The sequence below is a fragment of the Planococcus citri genome, chromosome 3 (assembly GCF_950023065.1).
Source record: "Planococcus citri chromosome 3, ihPlaCitr1.1, whole genome shotgun sequence".
Taxonomy (NCBI): domain Eukaryota; kingdom Metazoa; phylum Arthropoda; class Insecta; order Hemiptera; family Pseudococcidae; genus Planococcus; species Planococcus citri.
Genome location: NC_088679.1, coordinates 77,077,573 through 77,094,965, shown reverse-complemented (window position 1 = coordinate 77,094,965; position 17,393 = coordinate 77,077,573). Strand labels below are relative to the sequence as shown.

The 17,393-nt window shown below is 33.1% G+C and overlaps 2 protein-coding genes across 7 annotated transcripts in view; both read right to left on the bottom strand.

Moving 5' to 3' along the window:
* cora (coracle) overlaps positions 1-12,615 on the bottom strand; it is a 69,395-nt gene extending 56,780 nt beyond the window's left edge. For 5 of the 6 annotated variants that reach the window (XM_065355385.1, XM_065355388.1, XM_065355390.1 and 2 more), the window contains exons 1-2: positions 12,463-12,615; positions 12,230-12,356 (exon numbers count right to left, since the gene is read on the bottom strand). The gene's annotated coding sequence lies outside the window, so the exon portion shown is untranslated. The other variant, XM_065355387.1, reaches the window with a different exon arrangement.
* A 342-nt stretch (positions 12,616-12,957) lies between these two features.
* On the bottom strand, positions 12,958-17,153 carry LOC135839388 (cell division cycle protein 16 homolog). Its single transcript, XM_065355393.1, has 11 exons — positions 16,772-17,153; positions 16,556-16,708; positions 16,288-16,479; positions 16,062-16,221; positions 15,746-15,983; positions 15,589-15,668; positions 15,275-15,521; positions 15,053-15,205; positions 14,812-14,971; positions 14,554-14,746; positions 12,958-13,775 (listed from the first exon to the last, which is right to left on the bottom strand). The coding sequence occupies exons 1-11, from the start codon at positions 16,859-16,861 to the stop codon at positions 13,600-13,602; spliced, it is 1,842 nt and encodes a 613-aa protein (XP_065211465.1). The 5' UTR covers positions 16,862-17,153; the 3' UTR covers positions 12,958-13,599.
* Between the last annotated feature and the right edge of the window lie 240 nt (positions 17,154-17,393).

Sequence of the window (17,393 nt, the reverse complement as noted above, 5' to 3'; positions counted from 1 at the left end):
ATTTTTGAATGAATCGTTCGAGAACGAGAGATTACATTTTTAGGGAATCATTCACAAATTTATAAATCATGCAGTTCAAAGAAAATCATTCGGAAGTTTTTAAACGAATCGTTCGCAAAAGAGGAATTAATTTTTGAGAAAATTGGTCGCGAAGAAAAAAAATCGTAGAAAAATCACTTACTTGAAAACTTTTGAGCGAAACGTTCGCGAACGAGGATTAAATTTTTGAGAGAATCATCTTGAACAATAAATCGACTTGAAGAGAATCAGTTGTAGATTTTTGAGCGACGCGAATCGTTCGCGAACGAGGATTGAACGTAAGAGAGAATCATCGTGAACAATGAATCGATTTGAAGAGAATCAAGAGTAAATTCTTATATTCTAGAACGAATTTGCCAACGATCGAACGAACGATTAAATTCTCAAAGAATCATTCACAAATAAATCAATTCAAAGAGAATCATTTGGAAGTTATTGAAGAAATCGTTAGTGAACGAGGAATTGGGTTCGGAAAGAATCGTTCGTATAAGAAGATTTGGATTTGGAAAGAATCGTTCGCGAGTGAAAAATAACCTGCAGAGGAATTAATTGTAAATTTTTGGGCGGACCATTTGCGAACAAGGATTCAATTTCTGAGAGAATCGGTGTACACGGTAAATCGAATCGAAGTGAATTATTTCGAACGAATCGTTCGCGAACGAGGAATTACATTTTTAGAGAATCATTCACGAATAAATCAATTCAATTCACAAAGAATGATTTGAAAGCTTTTGAAGTTTGAACGAATCGTTCTCGAACAACGAATCAAATTCTAAAAGATTCGTTCGCGAACGAAATTTTTATCTAAGGAGGAATTGGGTACTTAACCGTAAGTGAACAATAATTCAATTTTTGTGAGATTAAGTCATTTTTTCCGCAAATTTTTGAACGAGTCCTTCGTAAAGGTCGACTGAGGGAACGAACAAAAGCAAAATTGGACCTTTCGGCAAAAATTAGGACTTTTCATTACAGTTTACGCCAAAAAGAGGATTGTTCGACACTTTTTTTTTATAAACGGAGTTTTCTGAAAATTTTGTCAAAAATTTGGTAATTCAAAACAAGACTTGCATTAACAATTTTGGAAAAAATAGGACTTTGGTGACCTACATAGAAAACCACTTTTTATTTCAGTCTATGAGTCCAACCTGAAACAAAATTTTTTATGACATTTTAGGCAGAAAACGAGACTTTATAAAAATTCAAAAAAACACGAACTATCTGGAAATTTTGGCAAAAAATACGAATTTTTTGGTAATTTTGACAAAAACCGGATGTTTGTTGACCAATTTTTTTCAAAAGAAAAACAAGTTTTACTAATTGACAAAAATTGGGACTTTTCGACAATTTTGACAAAAATGAGGTCTTTTTATAACAGTATTTTAACAAAAAAAATGAGGCTTTCTGATAATTTTCACAGAGAAACCGAAACCTATTTCGGTAATTTTGACAAAAATCAGAACTTTTTGGACAGGACAAAAATTGACCTAAAGCAATGGCAAAAATTCGGACTTTCAATAATTTCGGCAAAAATATCATTTTTTACAATTTCAGACAAATAAATCAGGAAATTTTGACGATTTTGACAAAAAATGCTTTCTGATGATTTTAGCAAAGAACAAGAATTTTTTTGACATAGACAAAAAACAAGGAATTTTAGACAAAAAAAAAAAGTATTTTAAACACAAATGGCAAAAACAGAACCTTTTCAAACTTTCGAATAACGAAAACAATAAGTTTATTTAAATTGCAAAATAAATTTGAATTATGAAAAATTTGAATATTTGACAAGAGTTCAAGGAACTCGAAATATGAAACATTTTCATGGTAAGAAGGTCAAAAAGCGAATGACCTGAAATCATAAAATTATTCTAGACGAAAACGTATCGAAATGAACAAAAAATTCAAGTCGCGTAATGGCCATTTACGTATGTATTTCCACACGAGGAAATAGCCAGAAATTTCAAATTTATTACGATAATTTATTACGTGAACATAAATTAAAGAATAACGTTACGAAAAATGAATAAAAATCAAATAACTAAAATACGTATCTCTACGTAACACTTCTTGACAATTTTGGCAAAAAAAACGTCTTCTTCAACTAACGCAGAAAACAGGACTTATAGCATTTTATCGGAAAGAGGGACGTTTTGACAATTCTGGCACAAAACAGAACCTCTATCGGAAAATTTAGGAAAAAACAACATTTTTTTGACAAAATTGAGGACTTTTTGACAATTATTTATCAGACAAGTTTGGAAAAAACAGAACTTCGATGGACAAAAATTAGGGCTGCTTGAAAAATTTTCCAATCCCCCCCCCCCAAAGGTGGTACATAGACGTACTCAACTTAACAATAGACAAAGAATTATTTCCGGCAACTACGAATTCTTCGATTTAAAAAAAAAAACACTTTTAAAGCTATTTTAAAACGTATAGTTACTTAAGCGTAGACATTAAAAATACAATTACCTATTAATGTTTTACGTTTTCTTGTGACTCATAGCAGTTTTTTCAATTGAGAAAAAATTTTCACACCGATTTCAAATTTTTATAAATTATAAGTATGGCAACCTTGCATCTGCATACTTTCGACAGAATTTTTAGTTCTCATTCAGAGCATCATCACATTCAACAATTTTCGAGCAATTGACGATTAAGATAGAAATGGATCATTAAAGGATCTTGACACACAGATTTTCATCCCATTTCTTCTTTTTCACAAGCTCCAAAAGCTCGCAAACCGCACAGACACTGCTCATTATGCTGATTTCGTTTTCAAACCTTTCTTCCTGCATATTGAAAAATACTTTTCACACTTCCACGAGCCACATCCCACGGATATTTAATGCCTCGCAGGCTCAGGCTCGAGCATACCATGCAATGGCATCAACAAAAATACCTTCGCAGTACACAGCCGCGGGCGTGTACCGTATCAGTCACGTTCGTCAATATAGCAGCGAAGATCATAAGGTTACAAAATGAAGATAGATGACGTTACAAAGAGATACAAACAGAGCAACAGAATGAGATAGAGAAAGGGCAAAGATGACACAGAGAGTTGTTGGCAGGTACTAGGCAATAATAGTACGCGTACTTGTACACTTCATAATACCTTTCCAGGCAACCAGAACACTATTCGATGAATGGTGCTGGGCTAACGATGGAGATGGCTGGCGGTGACAGAACTATACGACGACGACGTCACACTAGTACTCTTGTAACTCGGTCACCTAAGACCGGGCCTCCTCGGTATAACGTTCAATAACCAATCTTTTCTGGAAATATGAATCATATAATACGTACACACGCACAATACCTCTTCTGTGATTTTTTCCAATCAATTCCAAAACGAAATGAGACTCCGAGCGTGCAACTTCTTCTCAGGATATTGCTCTTTTACACGCGAAAGATGGCCGAAAAATAATCCATTAAATGATATCGTAGATGCATTCAACAAGAGGTATTATTTTTCATCGCTAATTGTCTACGGGCTAGTTGGGAGTACGCCCATAAGTCCATAAGCCCATATACACCTCATCATCGTCGTATGCACGCGAAAAAATTTTCAAATTGGCACCCTTTTTCGCTGTAAATTTACACACGAGAATTTTCCAATTAATTTTAACCGTTTGATTTCATGCATCCATCATGATAAATGAGTATTCTTTTTTTAATCATCTCTTTCGACTGCTTATACTCGTATAGGTAGGTACTTTCGTTCGCTAACACACCCAAAAAAAAAACAACAACATTCAATTACATCTTTTAAAATTCTCCGACGCTGCATAAAATGCGGAGCAATGTTAATTCTTTTTACGTAATATTTCGCCGCGTGTGTATGTGTATTTTATTACCGACAATGTAACCACTTTCGTTTAATTGCTACTTAGTTTTAAACAATTAAAAATTTCAATTTCACGATAATAATATACGTATATGCAGACGTACGAATGTATTTTTTGTTGTACAGTGTGTTTCGAAAGCACTGCTCAGTGTTGATAACTTTTTGATCGAGTCATTGAATGAGAACAGAGATGCGATCAGGACCACTCGAATGTCTTGAAAACAAAATTTCATGATTGACAATTTTGATTGTTATTTTTTTCATTTTCTACACAAAGCTTCTAATTTTTGGCAAAAATTGATTTTCTGGGTTGAAAAATTAAAAAAAAAACACCAAATTTTTCATCATAACCATTGAATAAAAATGAACTTCCCAAATTCAGCTCAAAATATCTAGCTCAAAAATAATTCAAATTTTTTCACACGACACTTGAATTTTTCCTAAAAAATAAATTTTCTGACTGCGATAAAAAATTTGAAAATTTCAATTTTCATCATCGATCGAAAAACTCAGTTACTAATTTGAGAAAAACAAAACGTTTTACGAAAAAAATGAAGAAAAATCAAAAGCGTTGTTTTTGCAAAGTGTCTCATAAACAAACTAGGTGAAGTAAGGTACATACATCAAGCAAAAACAGGACAAAATCAGGAATTTTTTTCAATGCTTAGAAAACGATAAAAATGAAAAGAAACATCCGAAGGAAGGAGGGGATGAATGAAAATTTTCAAAATTTGTTGAAAAAGAAAAGTAAACTTTATTTGTGATTTTGTCAAAAAAGCAACATTTTGGCCGGAAATTTTCTCAAAAATTTTCACCTGGTAGGAGGGGGGATCAGGTAAAAATTTATTCAAGACAAATATCAATTTTTTCGTGTCAAAATTCGTTCATTTGAACAAAAAATAAAAGAATGAGAAAATGAAATGAAATTTTAAAAATTTGATTGAAAAAATGAAAAATTTTGACAAAACAGCAGCACTTCTTGCAAGAAAATTTTCAAAAAAAATCAATTTGCTGGCGGCGAAAGCTCGAGTTATGATTTATTCGAGGCAACGTACAATTTCAATTTTTTCAGGTCAATTTTGAAAAAAAAACAAAGAGAACAAAATGAAAATATTAAAAGTATTATGGAAAAACAGGAAGTAGTAGGGCTTGGCTCGTAATTTTGTAAATTGAGTTGTATAGATTCATCGTAGTTAATATTCCTTCACTTTTAAAGAGAACTAGAAAAAAATTTAGAAAAAAAAATTCAAAATCCTGAAAGAAAATGCAAATATGTAAATGGAAAATTTAAAGTTTGATTGAAAAAATTCAAAAAAAAGCAGCACTTCTAGCAAGATAATTCACAAAAAAATAATCGATTGGATAGAGGAAGGGTCGAGTAAGTAATGATTTATTCGAGACAGTCAAAAAATGTTTCAGGTCCAAAAAAAAAAATTAATAACAGAATAAACTGAAAATTTTCAAAGTTTGATGGAGAAATAGGAAAAAGTATTGGACTTAAGGCTCGTAATTTTGTGAATTGGGTTGTAATATTTCACTTCACATACCAAAAAAAAAAAAACAACAATTTCTGACAGGAATTTTTTTCAAACGTTTCAATTGGGATCGAGGGGAGGAGATGATTCATTGTAGTTGATATTCTTTCATACGAGTATTTAAAGAGATCTGGAAAAAACATTGGGGGAATAATCAAAATTCTTAAAGAAAATGCAAATAAATGGAAAATTCAAAGTTTGATTGGAAAAAAAATCAGAACGTTTCCTCAATTTTGGTAAAAATAGCGACACTTTCAGCAAGACTCAAATTTTCACATAAGTACATATTTCAAAGGAGAGGGGAGGGGAGGAAGGTCAAAATTTATTCAAGTCAAAGTATTTCTGTATTCAAAAAGAATTGGAAAAATTGGAGATAAAAGAGGAATAAGCAAAATAATAGAATTTCAAAGATCGATTTGAAAACAAAAAAAAACAGGATTTTTAAGCAATTTTGCCAAAACAATTTTTTTCTCCAATTATGGTAATAAACCAGGTTTTTTTTACAAGTTCGTAAAAAAGAAGGATTTTCTGACAATTTTTGGAAAAAAAATACATTAGCAGGACACAAAAACGGGACAAAAGCAAGGAATGCAATACAAGAAGGTCCATTATGTACTATGAGACATCCCATTTTGAGATATTTGGAGCTGAAATTTGAAAACTTCATGTTATTTGAGCAATTTTTTTTCGACTTTGATCATCTGAATGAACCATTTTGAATGATTATGGCCGGATCTACCCTTTTGAATTTTTCGCAATTTCTCCCCTACAATATTCTTTGGGGTTACACGCCCCTCAAGTTATCATCAAAACATTGAAAAAATTAAAATATGGACATGAAAAACCCCATCTACAAAGTTTTAAAGGATCAAGTGAATTTTTTGATTTCTACAAAATTAACATAGAAATCTATAGTTTTAGAAACTTTAAAATGTTGATAAAACGAGCTTATTTAGCTTTCATGCTCCTTAGACAAAAAAAACTTGATTTTTGTGCATGAAAAAAATTGGTTGTCTTAACAAACAAATTTTTGATCTAAGGAATTTTCAAGTATTTCCAAAAAAAATTTATATTTTGAGGAATTTTCCTGGCAGATTCCAACATCACCATAGTTAAAATTTACTTAAATGAACTTCAAGAGATTCGTCGGATGCTTTTGATGAACTTTTTTAGTCCTCAAGATAGGTATTCTCAGCTTCTCTCTACTTCCTTTCGCCACAAACCAGAAAACTCATCAAACTGATAAATTTACCACAAAAATCGCAGGTAAATGGTCGAATCACACCTTTGATTCGAAACAAACCGATTCGTAAAATCGAGTAGAATTTTTCAAACACACTGTACACACGTTCGTTCCTCACTCACGTCATTATCCACTCTTATCGCACACATATTATTCGCAGCTACCGCAATCTTATCGCACGAATCTCCACAACAGTCGCACGTTTCCAGCAATAAAATTCACTCGTTCGGTGTTCTATCAATTGGTCATCTTTATTGTGCAGGAAACATTACAACAACCGTTGTTTGTTCGCTGATTACGATAATCATCGGCACAAAAACTATAGCACAGTAAAAAAAACTAACTGCAAATATTTATTTGCACATTTCGTCTTCTGACACTTGCCACAAGCTGGAGAGAAATTTTTTCCAAAAGTTGCAACTTTCTCATCCGCAAAACGAAATCAATTCGACGAAGAATAGAACTAGAAACTAAAATATTCAATTATAGGAGTCTAAAAATTGTGAAAATTTACGAGAAGGCGGATAAAATATTGCAAATAAAGTTTTGCTATCGACTGATCTCTATTCTCTAACCAATCTTCATTGCTTGTCTGCATCCTAATTTCATCACGAACAAAGTAAATAGAACCGTTTGAATTTTAAAAGCTTGTCACAGAATGATCGATCACCATAAATAGCTACCACCAAATGGTCAATAAAAGATGCTGGTTTCGTATAACTTTCATTTTTCATCAATCGTTTCACTAGAAGAGTCTCATTTGCACACACAACACGATGACAAATCATACGTAATTTATCATTACTTAAGTATTTGATGAAATAATAGTTCAAATTGTCGTCTTCGTTTCGATACGAGAGTATGGACGCCCAGACGTCGCCTTATAATAGGATACTTTTTTTTCCCATACCTACCTAAGGAGACAAATTGACAGCAAGAAAGAAGTAGGTACATTTTACAACGTCAAGAACAAACTCTTAGGGCAGTTTAAATCTATCAGGATGGCAATTTTCCGAATAAAGTAACTCTACTGGACTAGTAAATCTTCCGCAATTGTTTGTCCTATTTTTTGGAGGGAGAGGGGGGGGATTGACCAAACGAGAACCCAAAGAAATTGAGGTTCAACTCAAAAATAAGCACAATTTTGAATTTCTTCAAAATCACATGTTTTGAGATTTTGGCTAATTTTCTAAGGTGTCTATCAAACTTTTTGGCATGACTTTGCATGACCCTTTCTTTTGACAAAACACCAAGATTAGACCTGAGCATTTGACCTCTCCCCAACAAAAATTTTCAATTTTTATTGTTTGCTGGATTTCTTTTTTAGAGAAATTACTTGAAAAACGAACTTAGAAGGCCCAGAAGCAGGGATTTTGAATTTTGATACGTCACCTGAGAAATTTAGAGTTTGATTGATTTTTTAGCGCCCTCTTCCTCCCTGTGAAAATTTTCAAAATGGATTTTCGAGGTTTAAAAACCTATAATCAAATTTTTTGAAAAAAGTGCGTATTTTTGAAAATGAGAGATTTTGAAGTAGGTACCTAAAAATGTATTTATCGCTCGAAATAATCAGAAAATGAGGCGAAAAAATAGGGCATATACAATTTGGGCACAAGATAAGCAAGCACACCAGGGGGTCAGTAATGACACATACAAACTGGGCACATAAGAAAAAAAGAACGAAAGGAACGCATACAAATTGGGCACATTAGAATGAGCGAACAAAATCGAAAGGAACACATACAAATTGGGCACATTAGAAAAAATGAACGAAATCGAAAAGAAGCCATACTATTTCGACACACTAGAAAATAATCAAATAGGTAAAATAGATAGGACATGTATTCACACAATATTATGTTCTCAATAGATTTCATCTAAAGCAGATATGTACTTATCAAAAAAGTAGGTAGGTACTCTGGTAATTCATGTACTTATGTACATACACAGAATTAAACTCACATCCATCCATATTATCTGTATTAGAGTAAGTACCTACCTGAACTAGGTATGAACTCACTACTTAGGTAAATCAAGTTTCAGCTGAAATTTTGATAACAAATGCTCATCTGCATTACATTTTTCGTATTCATCACCATATTTACCTATTGTCAGTATGTCAGTATCAATTACGAGAGCTTCAAACTATGTTCTGTATTTATTCTTATTCGAAAATTCTTTTAAAATGAGTGAATGTGTCGTTTTATCGAAATCAGTGCGTGAAAAAGACGTTTTGTGGTATGGTAATTTTAAATTTACCAAGGGACGATTGCTGAAATTGACTGGAGAACAGCATTGGCGGTGTGCGAACAGGAAGTGCTCTTCGAATCTGAAAACTATGGGGACCACGTTTGTAATTACCGAACAGCCAAAAATGAGCACAACCATCCTCTTGTTTGAATGGTTCCTACATTTTTTACATTCAAGTTTTTAAATAAAAGTTTTAAATGCGAGGTTCATTCTTTCCTGTGTGCCCAGTTTGTATGTGCTCTTTTCGTTCTTTTTTTTCTAGTGTGCCCAGTTTGTATGTGCCCAATTTGTATGTGTCATTAGACGGCGATTTCTAGCAGTGTGCCCAGTTTGTATGCCAGGAGTGAGAATGTGCCCAAATTGTATATGCCCAAAAAATATACGTTTGAAATTACAGTAATTAATTCGTGATTTTCCAAAAATTAGCACTTTTTATTTACGTTTGTGAGAAACTTTTCTCGATTTGTTTTACCACCACTCCCTAAAATTGTTCATTTTTATGAAAAAAAAATCCTCTGAAAATTCCCCCCCCCCTCGAAATTGAGTCGTGTTAAAATGTTTAAAAAGTCCCCAAAAATCCAAAAAATTGGAAAATTTCAAAATTAAAATTATTGTCATGTTTCACGATCTCAATTCTTTGATTTGATCTATGTTCTTATCAGAAAAGTACTCCTATAGTTTCACCCTTTCCCCCTACAGATGATAAAAAGGTGGAACTTTGAGCACCCTCAAAAAATAAGAAAAATCGAAAAAGCTGAAATTTTCATTTTTTTTTCATTCTTGTCCATGGATTTTATCCACTTTCATTGGAAAAACAATATTCAATAGTTTTGACCCTCTTATACCCTCTTCCCCTCTTCTTGGATGACGAAAAAGATGGACTTGACCTCTACCTCTGCACCCCAATTCTTAAATACCGGGTACCTGTATGTAGAGAAATTTTGACATAAAAATCAAAAATTAAAAAAAGAATTCAAATTGAAAGAATTTATTTCAAATTTTTTGCAATTTTGAGGGTTCTTTATATGAAAGGATCAACATTTCTGGAGTCCCAAAGAAGGTTTTTGTGCAAGCAGGATTTCTTGGAAAAATTCTGACACTAAGATTGTAGTAAGTATACATAAAATGAAGGAAATTAGCACTTTGTTTTTATTCAAGCCCTAATTACGTTGATTTTTCTCAAATTCGGAAGTCTGTATACAAAAAAGCTGACATTTTTACATTTTTTGAAGGCTTGAGGGAGGTTTTTTTTTAAAAAAAGAGAGATCATGATTTCGGGGGTCATTTTTCCATTGAACTAACTTTTTCATACAACATATCTTTCGAAAATTATTCAAATTTTCATCAAAAATAATGAATTTGAATAATCTTTGAAAGATAGGTACATATAATTACTATGTACAGGATGCCCAGAAATATCGAGCACCCCTAAAAAAGTTTTCTACTAAAATACTTTGGTTGGTCACAGTGAATGATCACATGATTGGTTGTTGGACTGGAGAGATAACATTCCACCAATCTGCATCTATTTCACGTTGCCAACCTATATTTTTAATGAAAAACTTTCTTTGGGGTGCTCGATATTTTTGGGCACCCCGTATGTACATATGTAGTATGAAAAATTTAGTTGAATGGGAAAGGAAAATGAAAGAAGTCCGTTGGTCAGCGTGGGTCAGAATTTTCCCACGACAACGCCGTGAGAAAAACCTGAGCGTCGCGTTAGCGATCTTAAAAAAATTTCAAAATTCAAAATTTTATTATAGGAGCTAATAAAACTCAAAACTGGCAGCTAAAATTTTAATTGTGTGGTGCTTGGGCCAAAGGCTACCTACACTGAGATCACTTTCTACCCAAATCCTGTGGTGAGGGGGGGGACACATCATAACGTTCCTTATCCTTAGTAAGATAAATTTGGACGCAGAAATAAAAAATGTTTGGTGAACTGATTTTTTTTCTTCATTTTTTTCAACTTTCGGAGGAAGTGACAAGGCTTCCAGTATAACTTTTCGAAGGAAAAACAAAAACGGAATTATTTTATCATAATAACATAATATACAACAATTTCAAAAATTGAGATGACAAATAAACGAAACTTCTAAACAACACCCACCTCATATCGGATGTACGACTCGTGCATTCTGATCTATAAACAAACATTCTTTATTCCAACCACCAACATGCGAAACTTCAATAATTAGCCAATTTACTGCCATTACATCCTATTAATAGACCCATAAATCACCTGCAATCAAACAGAATCAGACAGAATTCCTCTCTCAGATCCGAACAAAGTACAAATAAAACTCCATACTGTATATAAATCTCATCCACACGTTACGGTTATTCACCTAGTAGCTATGTAGGCAGAGGTAAACCAAAATCAAACCTTATGGAAAAAACAAAACCTGAAAATAAAATGTCATCGGCACATCCAGCTTCGATCACATACCATCTAATTAAACCGAGCGTATTTAAATTTTCAAACCGAAACATAATTAGTCACTGACAAATTGTAATCGTGATGATGCGAAAAACACCCACAATCAATTAAAATAAATCAAGCGTGAAATAAATACGAAGAGTCGATTTCGACAAGTCAGTTTCAGTTTGCATTAAAATGTAACCAAATTGTAAATTTGTAATGCAGTTCTACATAGTTCTATCGTCGGTACTCGAATCATGATTCTCAACACTCCGAACACTATTTAAAATTCTGTACGCAAATCTTCGATACCTCTTGTAAACCGAATACCGAAATAGAAGCTTTCTTAGAAACCAGTTGATCGTATTGTTGGCAATTCGAGTATTGAATTATTGATCGGTGGAAATTCGGCTATACTACGATGCCGGTAATGCTACGGTATCGATATGGAGTTCGTTCAATTTCAAGATACTTAATAATGAAATTTGATACTCGTACGTGGTATATTTTCCAAGGTGTTTTCAACCCATCGAATATATGTACAGCAATTCTTAGCACATTGGTAAACATTCGTGCTAATAGTGTAAACAACACATTACGCGGTAATTAAATCTCAGCAACTGATCCACAACGAATCTCGATTCTATGTTACGGTTTTCAGCACAGTTTCAGAATAAGATGGAATATTATGATTTCAACAAATTATCGAAATCTGAAATTTGAAAGCATTACAACGAAAGTGTTCTCAAGTCGTCGACTACAACAATACAAGGGAGTGAATGAGATCGCATTATCATACCGAAGAATTAGAATATTTAACTAAAACATACGAGATTATTTTGACAGAAGTGATGCTACGAAGTAGAGTAATAATTTTAATAGATTATTTTTACCTGTCTTTGTGATGTTGAAATGATTCGGTCACCGGAATGTAAAAAAGTATGACATAACTTCCAAACAATTCGCACAAACAACAATCACGCAACAATCACTTGATACTTATGTATGATTTTAAATCACCTACACAAACGATTAACTTTTAACTATTTAAATGAAATTATTAACTATTATTTTATACTTTTACAATTATAAAACTTTATCGAAAGAAATAATTACTCATACTAACTGTAAACAAGCAACAACCAGGTACAACACCAACACCCAAATCAAATATTCACGGGATTACAACAGACACTGCCACTCTACTGGAGTAATAACAATTCATTGGAATGCGCAATGGATGACAGGTTTTCAATGTGAAATAGGTAAACAGGTGGAAAAATGATCTGATTGGATATTCGAGTGGAGGGGGAGAGAAATACCTACATTAATGTACTACCAAAAGTAGTCGAATGGAGCGCTAGTATAGACGGTTTGAGTTATACTTTAGTTTTTATCCAAATTTTCTTTCTCTTTTCGTAAAATTCAAGTTCTGTTGCAAGGATAAAATAATAATAGCAAAGAAAATTCGAATAATAATGAAAAAGAAATAATCTCGACATAATCATCAATCATGTCAACTTTTTGAACTTTTATTCAACTCAACACAGAAGTTAAATTTTCTTTTCGAAGAACAAGCGAGCGTTTCAGTTCTGAAAAACGAAAGAAAATTTCAAGAAAATATGTAACAAACGAATAATTATATTTTGAAAAGGAAACATTATCAGATGAAAACGAACGTTTTCCATCAAAATACCAATACAAAATCGACAATAAAAATAGTCTAATACAAAATTTTGTTCAGAATGAGGAATGAGGACGATGACAAACCATGTCCCATTTCACCATAATACGTAGCTCATAGCTTCGATTCAATAAAGCAACCTAATGAATTACAATGAGTGAGGACTTTGAATCCATCAGAGAAAATTCCAATTCCATCTGTGACTGACAACCAAAAAAACCAAAAATTGAACTATGTACTTGACTTCATTCGTAACTGTCGCACTACATTTTGACTAGTACACATTGTATTCCCATCAAAAGCGACACAAGATTGTACACTGTTCTATTCGATCACGTTTTCTCAACGAGGGTGGCAAAAATTAGTCACTGAGTGGAGGGGGAAGGGTGTTTCGCAGTTGAATATTCAACGATTAATTGAGTAGATTCTTCACCAGTAAATCTTGCGCATTATTTCAAAGTACTTATGCGATAATCTCGATTCAGGACGAATGTTACGAGACCTATACGATGATACGGAGCTCTTCGGGATCATTTTTCTTATGTTGCGAAGTAAAATCTGTGAGAAAAAATGATCAATTTACATATCGGTATCTATACTAAGAGCGGAGTAATTCTGATCGTTATCATTATTCATCGGATCATTTTCTTCGAACGATACAACAGAACTCTCCGGATTCTGAGTCCAAGCAGTCTTCTTAAACTTGGGTTTATGTTCTTCGCTCGTTATTTTAATACTCTCCACTAACTCAGATCCTGAAAGAGAAGCTCATTTTATAAACATTTCTTCTGAATCATGAACATAATACAGTACTTTACAGTCTAACCGGCAAAAAGTGTTCGATTGGTTGGCATTTTTGCGGCCCAAAAACATTCAGGTGGCTTTTCATTTTTAAAGGCATAGGTTTATTATGTCAGAAAATACGTATTTCAGATTTTCGTAGTTGCACAATAGGACGGTGGAGCGTAAACAACACCAACCTCCAAAAAATAACTTTATCAATACATTGAAAGTTTTCAAAATTTAACCAAATTTCAAAGCTGTGATTTTTCAAAAACTTTCAAAAAGTTCTGATATTATAAATTATTGATTATCTTCTGGAATATTAACTCATTTTGATATGTAGCATGACAAATTTTTCAAACTTCCAAAAATCGTGAACTTCATTTTGGGCTCGAAATTCTTCAAAAGTGCCTGAAAAGCATTTTCATCAAAATATTTGAATTTTTCGCGAAATTTCAACTCATTTTGATAGGTCACATGACCCTTTTTACAGAATTTAGAAATAATGAACTTATGAACTCAAAACTCTTTTAAAAAGCTCAAAAAAGTTATAATTGATGGAATTTTTCATTCTCTCACGAAATGTTGAACCATTTTGATAGGTCGCATGATACCTTTTCGAATTGAAGATAATAACCCAATTTTGGGACCACAATTTTTCAAAAATGCTAAAACACATTTTTGGGACCCCAAGCATGTAAGCCAAGTTTGATTTTTAGAGCACTTTTTACCCATTGGACTGAAACGTACCTTCAAACGGTTCCTCGTGATCAACCAACTGCTCAATTACGTAATTAAGTAAAGTGGTCGTGAACGAATCGTTTCTGCGAAGTCCTAATGATTTATGCAATGCTTCAACAGCTTCGCTGATATTGCCACATAACGAATGAACTAAACCGATTGAAGTTAACGTAGATGCGTTCAACGGGGAAAATAATAAAGCCTGAAAAAAATCCACGTTGAATAAAATCACGCTAAATAAATTCACAACGATGAAAATTGACGTACTTGTTGGTGGTATTCTAGAGCTTTATCGTGTTTTTTTAATTTTCTCGAAACGTGTCCTAAATTATTGAACAAAGGTTCCCATTTATTCGCTAGTAAAGGTTCTTTTATTTCTTTCAAGCGGTTCAATGTCTCCAAAAAGTAATGTTCAGCTTTATCGAATCTATATTAAAATAATCATAATCAATTTTCGTTATCGAACAAGCAGCAAAAAAAAAACAATTTGAGTGAATTCGATTTTTACCTATGATTTTGATACGCTATGACACCCATTTCATGCATCACAAATGGATCTTTAGGAGCTAGAAGCCTCGCTTCTTGGAAATACCTATTTGCTAATACTGTATTACTCGTTAATCCGCATTCTAATCCAATATACAATAATGGTAAATAACATCTGGAATTAGAAATCTAATTAAAATCCATTTCAAAGTACATAGACAAATTTTGCAAAAAATATTCATACCCTTTCATGAGTTGCGAAGCCTTAAAATACGCAGCCATCGCTTGATCGTGTTCATTATCTGCGGCAAATGAGTGCCCATATGCTAACCAAGCTGCACCGAACATGTTATCAACCAATGTCGCTTTGCTCAAATACCTTCTAGCCGAATCGTGTTTCCCTATTAAATAATAATAGCATCCTACAGCCAGCCACGATATCGCTGCTTCGGGATGTACATCAACTAATTCGTGAGCCAAGTAGAATAATTCTGCAAAAATTGAATTTCAAATGAGCACAGAATGATGGATTTGAACATCTCTCGGGCAAATACTCACTATTACTGTATCCAAGTTCAACCGAACAGGCGATATGAGTCATTAAACAACCCGTATGATATCTGTCTTTTTTCAATACCCTGTAAAAAAGAAATGGCAGCTATGACAGAAAATTCATCAGATCAAAATGCTAGAAAGCTCAACCTTCTCAACTTACATTTCAGTCAATTCGATGCATTCTTTATAAGAACAATTATAATATAATCTTTCCGCTTCTGAAGCAAGTACATCAGGATTTGTTTCAAGAGCTGGTACTAACGTAATTGAAACATCCGGAGGTAACAGACTATCGCCGATATAAGATTTCAGTAAAGTTTGATAAAGCGGTTTGGTAATTACATCTTCGACGCTGTCGTTGTTTTCTTGAGACGTGAATGATTCTAATAAATTTTGAGCTGAAAAAAAAACAACAACAGCAGTGGTAAAAATACTCGTGAAAATTAAATGTATCAAGTTGTTAGAGCGATGGATACCTTCTAAACTAGTCAATAAACCATGTTGCAGCAATGCATTCAGAGCCTCGAAACAGTTGATATTATTACGCAGAGCTTCTTTATAACAATCAGTAGCTAAATTTCGATTATCCAGTGCTTCGTAAACTTGACCTTTCAACGTTAACAAAGCGCTTCGTAACTGTAACACATCAAATGCTATAAAATCTGAGGGAAATGACAGCTAAATAAAGTTAATGAATCTTACACTTCCACATTCTTCTTCCGGTACATTGAAAAGGTTATGTAACGAGTCTTGATCCAAGTTGTTAAACGTACGAGAAGTTGTAGAGTGTTTTTTATCAGCGACGTCTTCATTCATCAACATACTTAGAGCTTCGGAGTATTCTTTCACTTCGATTAAACATTTTATCACAATGTATCGGCAATAAATATCAGTCTGTGGAATAAATAATCGATATAATAACTCGAGGAGAATTGTGCAATACTGTAAATTTGTTTTACCACATTATTACCTTATCCAAACCCATATTCTGTACCAATAAAATAGCTCTGCGATACTGCTTCATCGCATAGACACATCTTGCTTGAAAATATACGTCTCGAGGTTCGTTATTACTCAAAGAGGACACTTTGTCTGCCCAAAATAACGCCGTGCTGTACAGATCCTGAAAAAAAACAGATATTATAAAGTGAAAGATACTGAGTTAGAGTGATGATGATTTACTTACGAGATCAAAATGCTTCTTTGCCAGCTGTCGGCATTTATCGATATTCCCTTCGGAGGATACCTGCATCTCAATATCGCTATTTCCGGCCATGGAAAATCTATTTTCAAATCAACAGTTGACTTGAAGGAAACTAGATATTGGTAAATTGTACGAATTGTACGAATGATGGTTGTCTGAATTTTACGTCAAGAACATAATTCTAGACGTTCATTCGCGGATTATAGTTCTGAGTTGTGAATTTTGATACCCTCGGTGACTAAATTTTGAGGAAATCAAACGTTTTTCATCAAAAATTGCACTTAAATTATCAAAAAGCGGTATTACTTATCACGTTTTGAGGTTCGTTCGTTGAAAATTCAAAATTTCAAAGAAAAACAAAGAAAATTGCTTCAATTGGCTGCACTGACTGTTCTGATTAAATGAAATTTTAGAAAGAAGCCAAAGAACTGAAAGAAGCGAAAGAGAAGAAAGTTCAATAATCAATTTCAATGGGAAAAATGAAAAAAGTCACTAAAATAATTGAATAGCTCAAAGTTTACGTTTTGACGTGCTTTAGAAGTTTAGAACTTGAAGTTTCAAAGTTTAAAAAGAAAATAACATATAAAACTATGTAATTGGTCAC

Bases quoted from the DNA above. Each gene is read 5' to 3' on its own strand.
- LOC135839388 (XM_065355393.1), bottom strand. From the start codon at position 16,861: ATGGCCGGAAATAGCGATATTGAGATGCAGGTATCCTCCGAAGGGAAT. The intron at 15,206-15,274 runs GTATGAATATTT...TTCTAATTCCAG, and splicing joins GCTTCGCAACTCATGAAAGG to ATGTTATTTACCATTATTGT. The intron at 14,972-15,052 runs GTAAAAATCGAA...ATTTTAATATAG, and splicing joins ATAGCGTATCAAAATCATAG to ATTCGATAAAGCTGAACATT.